General features: G+C 44.6%; 2 protein-coding genes across 2 annotated transcripts in view; one reads left to right on the top strand and one right to left on the bottom strand.

Annotated features, from left to right (window-relative positions):
• LOC124790057 (UPF0489 protein C5orf22 homolog) overlaps positions 1-12,612 on the top strand; it is a 484,274-nt gene that overhangs the window by 307,003 nt on the left and 164,659 nt on the right. The gene's annotated exons all lie outside the window — the stretch shown is intronic.
• LOC124790056 overlaps positions 1-12,612 on the bottom strand; it is a 49,280-nt gene that overhangs the window by 34,583 nt on the left and 2,085 nt on the right. The window contains exon 2 of the mRNA XM_047257618.1: positions 2,218-2,485. Within this exon, the coding sequence (XP_047113574.1) occupies positions 2,218-2,485 (268 nt within the window). The remainder of the gene's footprint in view (positions 1-2,217; positions 2,486-12,612) is intronic.

Below are 12,612 nucleotides of genomic sequence, written 5' to 3'. Positions count from 1 at the left end.
AGTACATCGATGTTGTCGCCAGTGGTCGGCGGAAGGTGCACGTGCCCGTCGACCTGGGACCGGACCGCAGCGACGCACGGATGCACGCCAAGACCGTAGGATCCTACGCAGTGCCGTAGGGGACCGCACCGCCACTTCCCAGCAAATTAGAGACACTGTTGCTCCTGGGGTATCGGCGAGGACCATTCGCAACCGTCTCCATGAAGCTGGACTACGGTCCCGCACACCGTTAGGCCGTCTTCCGCTCACGCCCCAACATCGTGCAGCCCGCCTCCAGTGGTGTCGCGACAGGCGTGAATGGAGGGACGAATGGAGACGTGTCGTCTTCAGCGATGAGAGTCGCTTCTGCCTTGGTGCCAATGATGGTCGTATGCGTGTTTGGCGCCGTGCAGGTGAGCGCCACAATCAGGACTGCATACGACCGAGGCACACAGGGCCAACACCCGGCATCATGGTGTGGGGAGCGATCTCCTACACTGGCCGTACACCACTGGTGATCGTCGAGGGGACACTGAATAGTGCACGGTACATCCAAACCGTCATCGAACCCATCGTTCTACCATTCCTAGACCGGCAAGGGAACTTGCTGTTCCAACAGGACAATGCACGTCCGCATGTATCCCGTGCCACCCAACGTGCTCTAGAAGGTGTAAGTCAACTACCCTGGCCAGCAAGATCTCCGGATCTGTCCCCCATTGAGCATGTTTGGGACTGGATGAAGCGTCGTCTCACGCGGTCTGCACGTCCAGCACGAACGCTGGTCCAACTGAGGCGCCAGGTGGAAATGGCATGGCAAGCCGTTCCACAGGACTACATCCAGCATCTCTACGATCGTCTCCATGGGAGAATAGCAGCCTGCATTGCTGCGAAAGGTGGATATACACTGTACTAGTGCCGACATTGTGCAAGCTCTGTTGCCTGTGTCTATGTGCCTGTGGTTCTGTCAGTGTGATCATGTGATGTATCTGACCCCAGGAATGTGTCAGTAAAGTTTCCCCTTCCTGGGACAATGAATTCACGGTGTTCTTATTTCAATTTCCAGGAGTGTAACAAACGCTAGCCGAAGTAGAGAGGATATAGAATGCAGACTAGAAATATCAAGCAAAGAGTTTCAGGAAAAGATAAATGTGTTAACATCTAACATAAATTCAAGCGTCAGTAAGTCTTTATGCAGGTATTTACTTGGGGCGCAGCCTTGTACAGAAGTGAGACGTGGACGATAAAGCGAATATAGCTTTAGAATGTGGTACTACAGAAGAATGCTTAGGATTAGTTGTTCATCTACATCTACATACATACTCCGCAAGCCACCACACGGTACAAGTTTATGAATACCTCGTGCTACTGTTAGTAATTTGCGCAAGAGCCCTGCTTTCTCTTATCTTGTCTTCGCGACCTTTACGCACGATATAGTTTGGCACCAGTAGGATTGTTCTGCATTCTGTCGTAAATGCCAGTTTTCCACACTTTCTCAACAGAGTTTCGCGAAAAGAACGTCTTCTATCCTACAGGGATTCTTATTTTAATTGACGTAGCATTCCTGTAATACACGAATGTTAATCGAACATACCTGTAGCAAAATGGTTCAAATGGCTCTGAGCACTATGGGACTTCTGAGGTCATCAGTCCCCTAGAACTTAGAACTACTTAAACCTAACTAACCTAAGGACATCACACACATCCATGCCCGAGGCAGGATTCGAACCTGCGACCGTAGTGGTCGCGCGGTTCCAGATATACCTGTAGCAACTGGTTGATAGAACACGTCGTGAGGTATGGAGATATCCTCAGTCTGACAATACAGTGAACTGTGGTTAATTCGGCCTGGGGGATGAGGAATTTTTAGAGAGAGAAGAGGGCGTGGTAGATCGAATAACCGAAGAGAAGGTGCTAAGTGAAATTGGAGCAAAAAGGAGTTTGTGGCACAAGAGGAACGATTACTTGGTGGGACATATCCTCAGTCATCAAGGAATCGTCAACTTGCTAAAGGAAGGGTTAAAAATTGTAGAGGGAAACAAAGGCCTGAAAACAATGAGCAAGTTCAATGGTTGTAAGTGGCAGTAGCTATTCGAAGATGAGGAGGCTTGTATATGGATTGACTAACTTGGAGGCCAGTATCAAACCGATGTTCGGACTGAATACCACAACACCAACAACCGCCTTGGGCCACATATCTACAACCTCGATACTGGTATATCTTCAGCTGCAGCTACTTACGTGTGAGGTCAGAGGGACTTCAAAACTCGTGTTTTCCCTGAGCGTGACGTCTCGTGCGATCAGCTGACTGTCGAGATCGGCGCCAGACTCCATGATGCCGTAGCTGAGGCTGCACGCACGTGGGCTCGGCTCGTGTCGCCACAGCACAACATGGCGGCAGCGCGGGTGGGGCGCCGCGGCGCTCGGCGAATGGCGTCTCCCGCCGCAGGAGGCGGCGTCGCGGCGCCCGGCGCCATAGCAGCCGCTCACATATGGACGCGCTCCTGCACTCCAACATACAGAAATGCGCCGTTGTCAAAATTTGAGTCATTTTAGTGCGACAAACAAAACGGTCTCGCAACACATCAGAATAATATAAGGCAGCCGTTTTGTCCCCCGAGCTTTCCAAGGTTCCAAAAATAAGTAAATAAATAAATAAATAAAAATAAAGTGTGTAGACGCGTAGTGGTGTATGATGTTTCAGAATTTTAGGCTCTATTCCAAAGGGCCTTCATGTGCATGACGACCCTTATAACTGGCTTACTTCTACTACAAATTTACTGGGTGATCAAAAAGTCAGTATTAATTTAAAAACTTAATAAAACACGGAATAATGTAGATAGGAGGTAAAAATTGACACACATGCTTGGAATGACATGGGGTTTTATTAGAACCCAAAAAAAAACAAAGTATTGCTAGACACGTGAAAGATCTCTTGCGCGCGTCGTTTGGTGATGATCGTGTGCTCAGCCGCCACTTTCGTCATGCTTGGCCTCCCAGGTCCCCAGACCTCAGACCGTGCGATTATTGGCTTTGGGATTACCTGAAGTCGCATGTGTATCGTGATCGACCGACATTTCTAGGGATGCTGAAAGACAACATCCGACGCCAATGCCTCACCATAACTCCGGATATGCTTTACAGTGCTGTTCACAACATTATTCCTCGACTACAGCTATTGTTGAGGAATGATGGTGGACATATTGAGCATTTCCTATAAAGAACATCATCTTTGCTTTGTCTTACTACGTTATGCTAATTATTGCTATTCTGAACAGATGAAGCGCCATCTGCCGGACTTTTTTGAACTTTAGTATTTTTTTGGTTCTAATAAAACCCCATGTCATTCTAAGCATGTGTGTCAATTTGTACCTCTCTATCTACACTATTCCGTGATTTATTCAGTTTTCAAATTTATACTGACTTTTTGATCACCCGGTATATGAAGGTTGAACGCCAAAGCTGTTAGCCTCAAATGTTTCCGCAGGCGTAGAATGTGCCGAAAAAAAAATTAGACATTTTTCAGAAGGCAGAGAAGTGAATATTTTGTTTCACTGTCGTTGTTATTTTTATCTGAATCATCAAAGAATTGGGACGATGGTGACGATATTGGGCACTCGACATAGTGCTTATCAGCGCCTTTGCAGAAAATGAACAGCATGCTTAGTGACAGTTAAGTATTCCCTCGCAAACAGTCTTTTGAGTCAATGACGCTTCACCCGTGACAAAAACTTAAAAGACCTTTTTCTTGAGCTTGACTTGACAAGAAGAAGGGACCGGTTGGTAGGACATGTTTTGAGGCATCAAGGGATCACAAATTTAGCATTGGAGGGCAGCGTGGAGGGTAAAAATCGTAGAGGGAGTCCAAGAGATGAATACACTAAGCAGATTCAGAAGGATGTAGGTTGCAGGAAGTACTGGGAGATGAAGAAGCTTGCACAGGATAGAGTAGTATGGAGAGCTACATCAAACCAGTCTCAGGACTGAAGACCACAATATCACCTGGCTTATGGTGAACTCAAGGTTGAAGTTAGTTGTATAATAATAGAAAAACTCTTTCGTTAGCACCTTTTGATGGTTATTTGCAACAAAATGTTTTTTTTATTATTAAAGCACTAAAACACACACGATTTTAAGATTTTAAAATCTTTCTGGCACAGACACTTGCTGCATATCAATGTATTAAAATGGGTAATGAAATCATGGAAGGGAGCATGCACATTCATGTCCTTCCTTCAAGCTCAAACTAAAGTATTGTACAGTCATGACAGCCGGCCAGTGTGGCCGAGCGGTTCTAGGCGCTACGGTCTGGAACCGCGCGACCGCTACGGTCGCGGGTTCGAATCCTGCCTCGGGCATGGATGTGTGTGATGTCCTTAGGTTAGTTAGGTTTAAGTAGTTCTAATTTCTAGGGGACTGATGACCTCAGCAGTTAAGTCCCATAGTGCTCAGAGCCATTTGAACCAACCATTTTTACAGTCATGATATAAAGTGCTAAATAAAACAAGGATTAGGTCAAAAAAGCGCTCAGCGTTCTTCCCTGATACAGTTAGCTGACTGACCAGTAGCAAAAACAGGAAAAGGTTTAGCCACTGTGAGGACTATGTAGACCAACTTACAGTAACGTTATTTGGCAGCCATTCGGAACAGGAGAGTAATAATATGACGCTTGTTATGCTTTTCAGTGAAACTTTCCGTAAACTAGACACAGCCGAAAGGATTTGAAGAGCTAGACTGTTGCCGCTGAAATGGTTCAATCTAATTACCTGATGTTTAAGTTGCGAAGAAATAAGTTAAACCGTGCAATTTCAACCTTCATATTTATCAGATTCCGCGCCAAATACTGGCTTCTTATCCTACTGGCACAGTAGAATACGACGTCAAAAAACTGTCATAGAGGAAAACTTTTAATTCACGTTTATTGTCAGATTCGGTAGAAATCGTTAGTGTGACGTAAAACAGCTCCCCAAATTCCCTGCGGAAATGCTTTTCCGAGAGCTTGCATGTCTTTAATAATAGCATTTCATATTGTACTGACGCAGGTCAACCCGCTGCTGGTTTTCAGGTTTACTTGCTGTGATGTATTCGCGATTCGTACATAAGAACAATGATTGTTAACAATGTCTGTCTAAAAACATAGGCAAGATTTTTATTACTGCGGAACGACAATTAGAACTCTGTGGTTTCGTACAGCTATAGTCTAAACCTTTAGATTATTTACCGTTCAAATCTCTCACAAAGTTCAAATTGTGCGCTCGATGGATTTAAGTGAACATTCAAACAGGAACGGTTTGTCATTTATGTGCTGAAATTCCAGATATGCCTTGGTATTGTTCTGATTTTATTCGCGATGCTCCTAGAGATTAAGATTTTTAAAAGACGTAAAAAACGTATTTAAGTATTGTTGTTTGATACCAGCTTTACAGATGTGGCTGGAATTGTAGTTTGAAATAACATGATACTACGCAGCAGCCATTAAGCTTATACACGACTCCTTCTGTCAAAAATATTGTGAGCCCGGCATAATACTATACATCTTTGGTAGCATTCAACTAATTCATTTACAATTACGGAATGACTTTCTTGATTTCTTGGCTGACTCAATCCTGAGGTGTACTTTAGCCAAGCTGCTACTGCACGATCATGGATATTACGCAATATACAGAGATTAATAGGTACACTACTTAAAGGAAAACTCGTTTCGTTACACAAACACGTATTAACAGAGCAATAATTAGGTTAGTCTGTTATGTCTTCTGTAGCTACAAAAGATTTGTAGATAAGTTAGTAAGATTAGGCAGTGAAAGGATAGTGTTGCGAAGCCACGCAAAATTTTGTTTAGTTAATAATCCAGTAGTAGTAATAGTAGTTGATTTGTATTCTAAGGACCATTAACACACCGAGCACACTGGCAGACAAAACAAAAATAAGTTAGATCCGTGAGGACTGAAAAAATCGAGTTTTTCAGAGGCGTGATGTTCGTGCGGGTAATATTAACACGGGTAGGACTACATGGAGACTTAAAATTCAGTAGCAAGTTCTCTTCCCCAGGTGGTGTGTGAAGGGACGTATACATCTACTCTTTCCTCTCTTCATTTTGTTTTCTCCTTAAAATACATCGGAGTTTATAATTTCCAACTTCCAAACTCATGTATTTTTCTTTAAAAATAGATATGTGAAGCCGGCCGGGGTGGCCAAGCGGTTCTAGGCGCTACAGTCTGGAACTTGGGCATGGATGTGTGTGATGTCCTTAGGTTAGTTAGGTTTAAGTAGTTCTAAGTTCTAGGGGACTGATGACCTCAGATGTTAAGTCCCATAGTACTCAGAGCCATTTGAACCAGCCAGATATGTGAAACGGCGGCAAGTAAATAAGAGATAATATTGAAGAACAGACATAAGAACTCCACGCAATCCCGGCTCCACGTAGTGCTGCTTGGGGAACAGTGCCCGTAGCCTTATCTGCGTAAAGCAGGTTTGCCTGTACTCATAAGCAACCTGAAAAAAAAATGAAAAACGCATCTTAAGCATCTTGTTACTACGTGTTCTCTGCGCTTGCTCGATACTTAGCGTGTGTATTATGTGATGGTAAAAGTTGTCGATAAGATACAACGATGATGTAGCCGTAACAATATAATTATTGCAAACATGCAGTCCTGAATTAACGACGGGGAGACAGAACACTGTGATATAGCTAAACAGGCTGCTCTTGTTTTAACGTGCTGCGATGCGTAAAGTGTTGCCCCGATATGCACTTTTGCAAGATAACATGCTCCCCAGGGGCCCGTTTTGGAGGGCTCCGTGGAAACTTTCGCGTGTTAGCAAAGAGTCTGAGACAGAGGGCAGTTGGCAGTTGCGGTTAAGATTTAAGATACCGTGGTCGCTACTCCTTGTTACACGTTGAAAAAGCATGTGTTCTAATAGCGGAAATTATGGGACAACTTATTTTTTACGCAAGTAGGACAACGCAACAGACATTGTTAGGGATATTAGGAAAAATGCTCTGAGCACGAAGGATACCGAGCTACTTCAGACCATGATAACGACAAGCTTCTTCCCTGCCGCATGCACGGGGAAGGAATCTTTCGAGAGGACTAAACGTAGCCTTCGCACTATCAGATCTCTGTACAGATTTTGGCTTGGTCGCACGACTACACAGTTAAACTGAATGTGTGTAAACAGCTCTGCCGTCTCTTCCAAACAGTACGTACTATTATGATGTCCTTGTGAAAAAGAATTAGCGAAGAGTTTCTCGACCAGATGTAGTATATGACTCAATAAGTACGACTTTTAGGAAACATGGCAAAGCCTGCTTCCTTGACCAATTAATGGAATAAACCTTCTTCTTATCATCTGCTGGCAAAATGTGAAATTCCGCGAAACATTGTATCAATCCCTGATTTTACAAGGCAAGAATATTTCGTGACGCAACACGAAATGATGTAATTTTTTCAGACAAATCAAAACTAAGGTGTCCTCGAAGGTAAAATGGATTAATTGGCACGATCGAGCGCAGAGAGAAAGCGATTTTTGTATCATTATTACTGTGGCAGCGGCTCCCTGCGTCTACACATTAATAACAGCTGCGTCCCAAGAGCTGCGTATCAATAACAACGGAGGCTACCACGCGGCTGCTGCCGCGTTACTCTATAAGAACAACTAGGGTGATCTTTCAGGGTGGCTGGTATGTTTCTCACATTGTCCGAGTGAGAGCAGGACTCGCTCACTGAAGGCTCCATGTGAACTCAGCTACAGGGTGTTCCTTTTAACTGAAGACATTGAAATATCTCGGAAACTATACATCGAATAAAAAATAGCTATAATTCCAATTTGTTTGTCTCGGAGGGGACATCTAACGTTACCACAATCGACCTGCACCCCACCCCATGCGTGGGAGGGGGGCGGGGGGGGGGGGGAGCAACTTAGAAATCTTCAGTGGGAATCCCCGTTTTTTATTGCAGATTACGATTGTACGATGAAATGTACGTACGTTTTGTCTGAAGTATTTTCTTCGTTTCGCCACAGATGGCACTGTAATCGGACGAACATAATTTACAACATGCTATTCAATGACCCTTGAATATCCAATAGCACGTGGGACCCTACTTCCATGTTGCCAGGTTGTGACAAGGCAGTATTTCATAAATTCTAATTGGGAACCCCACTCGCAACGTTATATTCCTCCGACGTATCGGCTACTCGACGGGCCACCGTGGCCGTGTGGGAAACTACGATGTATCATAACAGGCAGTACACTGCGACAGGAACTCAGGTATCGTGCAGACGTAGAACAGACAGCGGCTCTAAACATTACAATACTTGCGCAGTGTTTGTTGCCTGCGCACATCTACCTATCATTTGGAGAACATACGTGCAGGTGGACGATGAATGCTGCAACCACAGAAGAAAAAATGGAAAATATCCTGAGTTACGGAAAATGTTGGGTAGATCACATAACTAATGAGGGGGTACTGACTAGGAATGGGGAGAAGAGGAGTTTTTGGCACAACTTGACTAGAAGAAGGGATTGGTTTGTAGGACATATTCTGAGGCATCGAAGGATCACCAATTTAGTACTGGAGGGCAGCGCGGAGGGTAAAAGTCGTAGAGGGAGACCAAGAGATGAATACACTGTACAAATTCAGAAGGATGTAGGTTGCCGTAGGTACTGGGAGATGAAGAAGCTTGCGCAGGATAGAGTAGCATGGAGAGCTGCATCAAACCAGTCTCTGGACTGAAGACCACAACAACAAACGGAAAATGTAGGATGAATGTTAAGGCTGCTGTTGCCTTGTATGCCAAGTATTTTCCAGGTAAAGCTCGTTCTGGTTCGTTCTTTTACAAGGTTGTGAACGCCTTTACGCCAGATGGCAGCGTACACACCTGAAAAAGCAAACCTGTTACAGGAGAAGCTAATGTAATAGCTGTACCAGCGGTAGTGTACCACAGTTCGCAGATAAGCCCCCGGCAATTACACCGCAATTCGGTATGTCCGTGGTTAATATTGTCTCGATACTGCGTCGTCATAAGTGTCATCCATAGCACATGCCACTGCATCAAGAACTTCATGGCACTGATTTCCGTAACCGGGTAATAATTTGCGGATGGGCGCATCAACAAATGCAAACGACCCCATATTCTTTTCCGAGGTACTGCTTTCCGATGAGTCTACATTCACAAACCATGGTAGCGTAACCGGCATAACATGCATCACTGGAGTGTAGACAATTTCCACTGGTCACGGTAGGTTGGCCACCAACGTCTTTGGTCGGTTAACACATGATGTGGCATCGTGGGAAACAAACTCATTGGTCCGTATTTAATCGACGGCAAGTTGAATGGACGAAAATATCGGACTTTTTTGGAATAGGAACTACCGGTACTACTGCAGAAAGGTGTCCTGGACGTTCGACAACTTATGTGGCTTCAGCATGACGGCTGCCCACGGCATTACGCAATTGAAGCACGGGATGTATTAGACCGTGTTTACACTGGTCGGTGGAGCGGCAGAGGTGGCCCTATTAATTGGCCCGCTGGGTCACCGGATTTTACGTACTGTTACTAACGTATATTTAATAGATGCAGGAAATATTTCACTTTGTCAGGAGGCGGTAGAGATGCCTATACACCTAAAATTCAACCGTGCGGCTATGCACCCAGTTCAAAATCTGTACAGGTTTCTGAAGGTGTGTAAGCTACGGTCAGTTTTTCTACCAATTCCGTTCTGCGTTCTCTGGCGTTCCGTCTAGTGTTCGTGGCGACAAATTGGCAACAAGTGACGGAAAATGAAGGGTCTCGGTTTGTTGTATTGATTATTTCTTTCTGAAAAACGTATCGGAAGTTGTTTATTTTCTTCACTAGACTGTCACTATTCGTGTTAGGTTCCAGATGTTACAGTTCTTCTATTACAACATTGTACGCGATAGCTTTTTTTTGTGACGATTGGAATGTGAAATTTTTTTATCTCAGAGTTCAAGAAGATTCCGGTAACCTTCAATAAAAGCCAAAAGCGCATTTTTCCCTTTGAGGTCATGATGGGTACGGGATTAGTTTCAGGTGACTGCTACGATTAAAGGGCAGAACAGCACAGTTTATCGTCAGGTAACTTAGTCTCGCGTAGGCGGACGGCCTATCTGAATTGCACAGTTGTCTTCGGTATTCGAACAGTTTATCTCTCAGACGTGACGTCAAGTGTTACGAACTGCGCAGTTGAAGATGTGGAGGACCAATAAGACAGGCGTCTTGCAACGAGGACGGTAGTTGGACGGTAACCCCACTACAACAGCCGAGCATCGTTTGCCCTTGCCTTCCCTTGATGTCTGGTGACATTCTTCGAACTCGTTGCACGCCCGGCTCAGATCATTACGTGTCTGATGAGAGTCCCTTCGCATTTCATTTCTTTTAAGCTCAGAAGGGTGGGACGGCTTTACATCCTAATTTACATACGGGGATCTTAAAGTGACCGTGTTATATTTCTTCATTTCTTCCTTTAACTAGCCGGGTAATAAGCAGCAGCCTGTTTCAGTTTACGGCAGGCGTCTGATTGACAGTAACGAGAAAAAATTGCCCTTCGCGGAGGTTGCTTTAACAAGCACTGAGAAGTGAAATCAAAGCCTCGCCTCAATCTGCTGCCTTCTGTTTTTTGTCTCGTAAGAGATTTGCAAAGGGGGAGGGAGTTCCTTCGTTATTTAACTTCGCGCCACCATTGACGCTGCTGAGGCGGGAAACACGTGCTCCATCCCGGCAGGCAAGGGAAGGGAAAGGTCACGAGGTGTATAAAGAAGGCGGTCTTGCTACCGCGAGGGCACCAACACGGCACGGGCTGGCAGCTGCACCGTGTTTTAGTTGAGGACTATTGGTAGAGGCACCAAGTGAACTGTAATTTACTTTAGCAATTTATTCTTACAGACATGTTCTTCAGGAAGCAGATCTAAATATTGCTTTCAGCGAATTTTCGCGAGAATACTAGAGGGTGTCCCGGATAAATGAGACCCATGTCACACAGAAGGTAGTAATACTTTCCAAGTTCAGAACAGGGCCCTGTCCATTGTCACTAGTTTCCTCCTCCCGTGGATTCATGCACCAATATGTGTAGTCTGTGGAATTCCACTACCGATAAAATGTATTTTTAACTACATGTGTTTCATATGCAGACATAGGGAGCAACCCACTGCTTGGCTGGATACCCGCCCACTATCCTAGCTGACAATGGCCTAAGTATGACACGCATTTCAAGATTTTGTTGAGCGTCGGGCGTACTATGTTAGGGAAAGGAAGCCAATGAGTTATGACTGGGGACCGGCCCCTGTTTTTTGTTTAAGCAATCAGCCATCCGTAAAACTGGCAGTGTGTAATAAACATGTTTTTTTTTCCAAACGACTGGTGGATTTTGATACCTTAGTGTCACCTATATGTATAGCCATAGCTAAACACTCTGGACAAATCTGACTATTTGCGTTCTTGTGAAATCGATGCAGCAATTTCGCTTGTGAGAAAAGATATCGTTCAAACGACGAGATGTGTATGTGGATATCCAGTTAAGACGCTGATGGTCACACTTTTGAGTGCCCCGAATCTGACATCAACATCATTATATCAAGAAAAATGCATAGCAAGTTTCACCTACTGAATATTCGCGGATTTTGTAGCTTACAGAGAGCTACGATTCGGTTCCTGGCCGATGCCAGTAAATTTTTTTCCGTCACTTTAGCTACGTTCACCTCTGGAAAAGATCAACTGCTACCATAAGTGCCAAACTTCACCGTGCTTCGGAGGACACGTTACGCTGTCGGTCCTCCTATGACTGGCCGGGTAAATTAGTTTAAAAGCGAGTAAAAGACTAGTCATTACTATGCCAAGTGCAATTTCTCCTGCATACCATGGCACTTCTGCAGGAGAGGATATTGCGGAGAAATAACTTAGCCACAGCCCTGGGGATTGTTATCCAGACTGAATCTATCACTCTGCAGGGATGTGTGCACTGTTTGGAAACCTTCCAGTAGGAGAACTTCTGTAAAGTTCGGAAGGTGGAAGAGAGGTGCTGGACAAAGTCAAGCTGCGGGGGCAGCTTGTGAACCGTTCCCAGGTAACTCAGTAGGTAAGAGAACTGTCCGCGAAAGCCAAGGTTCTGGGGTTCGAGTCGCAGTTCGTCGAACAGTTCTAATCTGCCAGGAAGTTTCTGAAAGCACTACGGTATTCAAGCCAACATGCTGGTTGATGACAGATTTATCTTTTATGTGCACGCTACTATTTTCGATAGTGAACACTGCTTCTTGGGGATATATGTTTAGTATACTGCCGCTTCACGCAATTGTTGGGAGAAACACCAAGTGTGCCTAGCAACAACGAATTAAATATCTAGGCGTAGTGTTACGAAGCCGTATGAAGTAGCGCAAACATACAGAATAAATGGCAGCTGCCGTGGAGAGCAGGTACAAAAGCCCTGTATGACCTACTACTGAGTGACGTCGACTGTTTGAGTTGCTAGTCAGGTGGCTTTTTTTCTGTTTTTGATGTTTTTTTCATGACAAAAATTCATTAATATCTCTATAAATTATTGTACGCTGCACTGCAAAACTTAGAGACGAGATAATAAAGCAACGTAATATTCTCTGGCGTCAAAAATTAAAGCAAAAAAAC

The sequence above is a fragment of the Schistocerca piceifrons genome, chromosome 3 (genome assembly GCF_021461385.2).
Source record: "Schistocerca piceifrons isolate TAMUIC-IGC-003096 chromosome 3, iqSchPice1.1, whole genome shotgun sequence".
Lineage (NCBI taxonomy): Eukaryota > Metazoa > Arthropoda > Insecta > Orthoptera > Acrididae > Schistocerca > Schistocerca piceifrons.
This window is presented reverse-complemented; position numbering and strand designations above follow the sequence as displayed.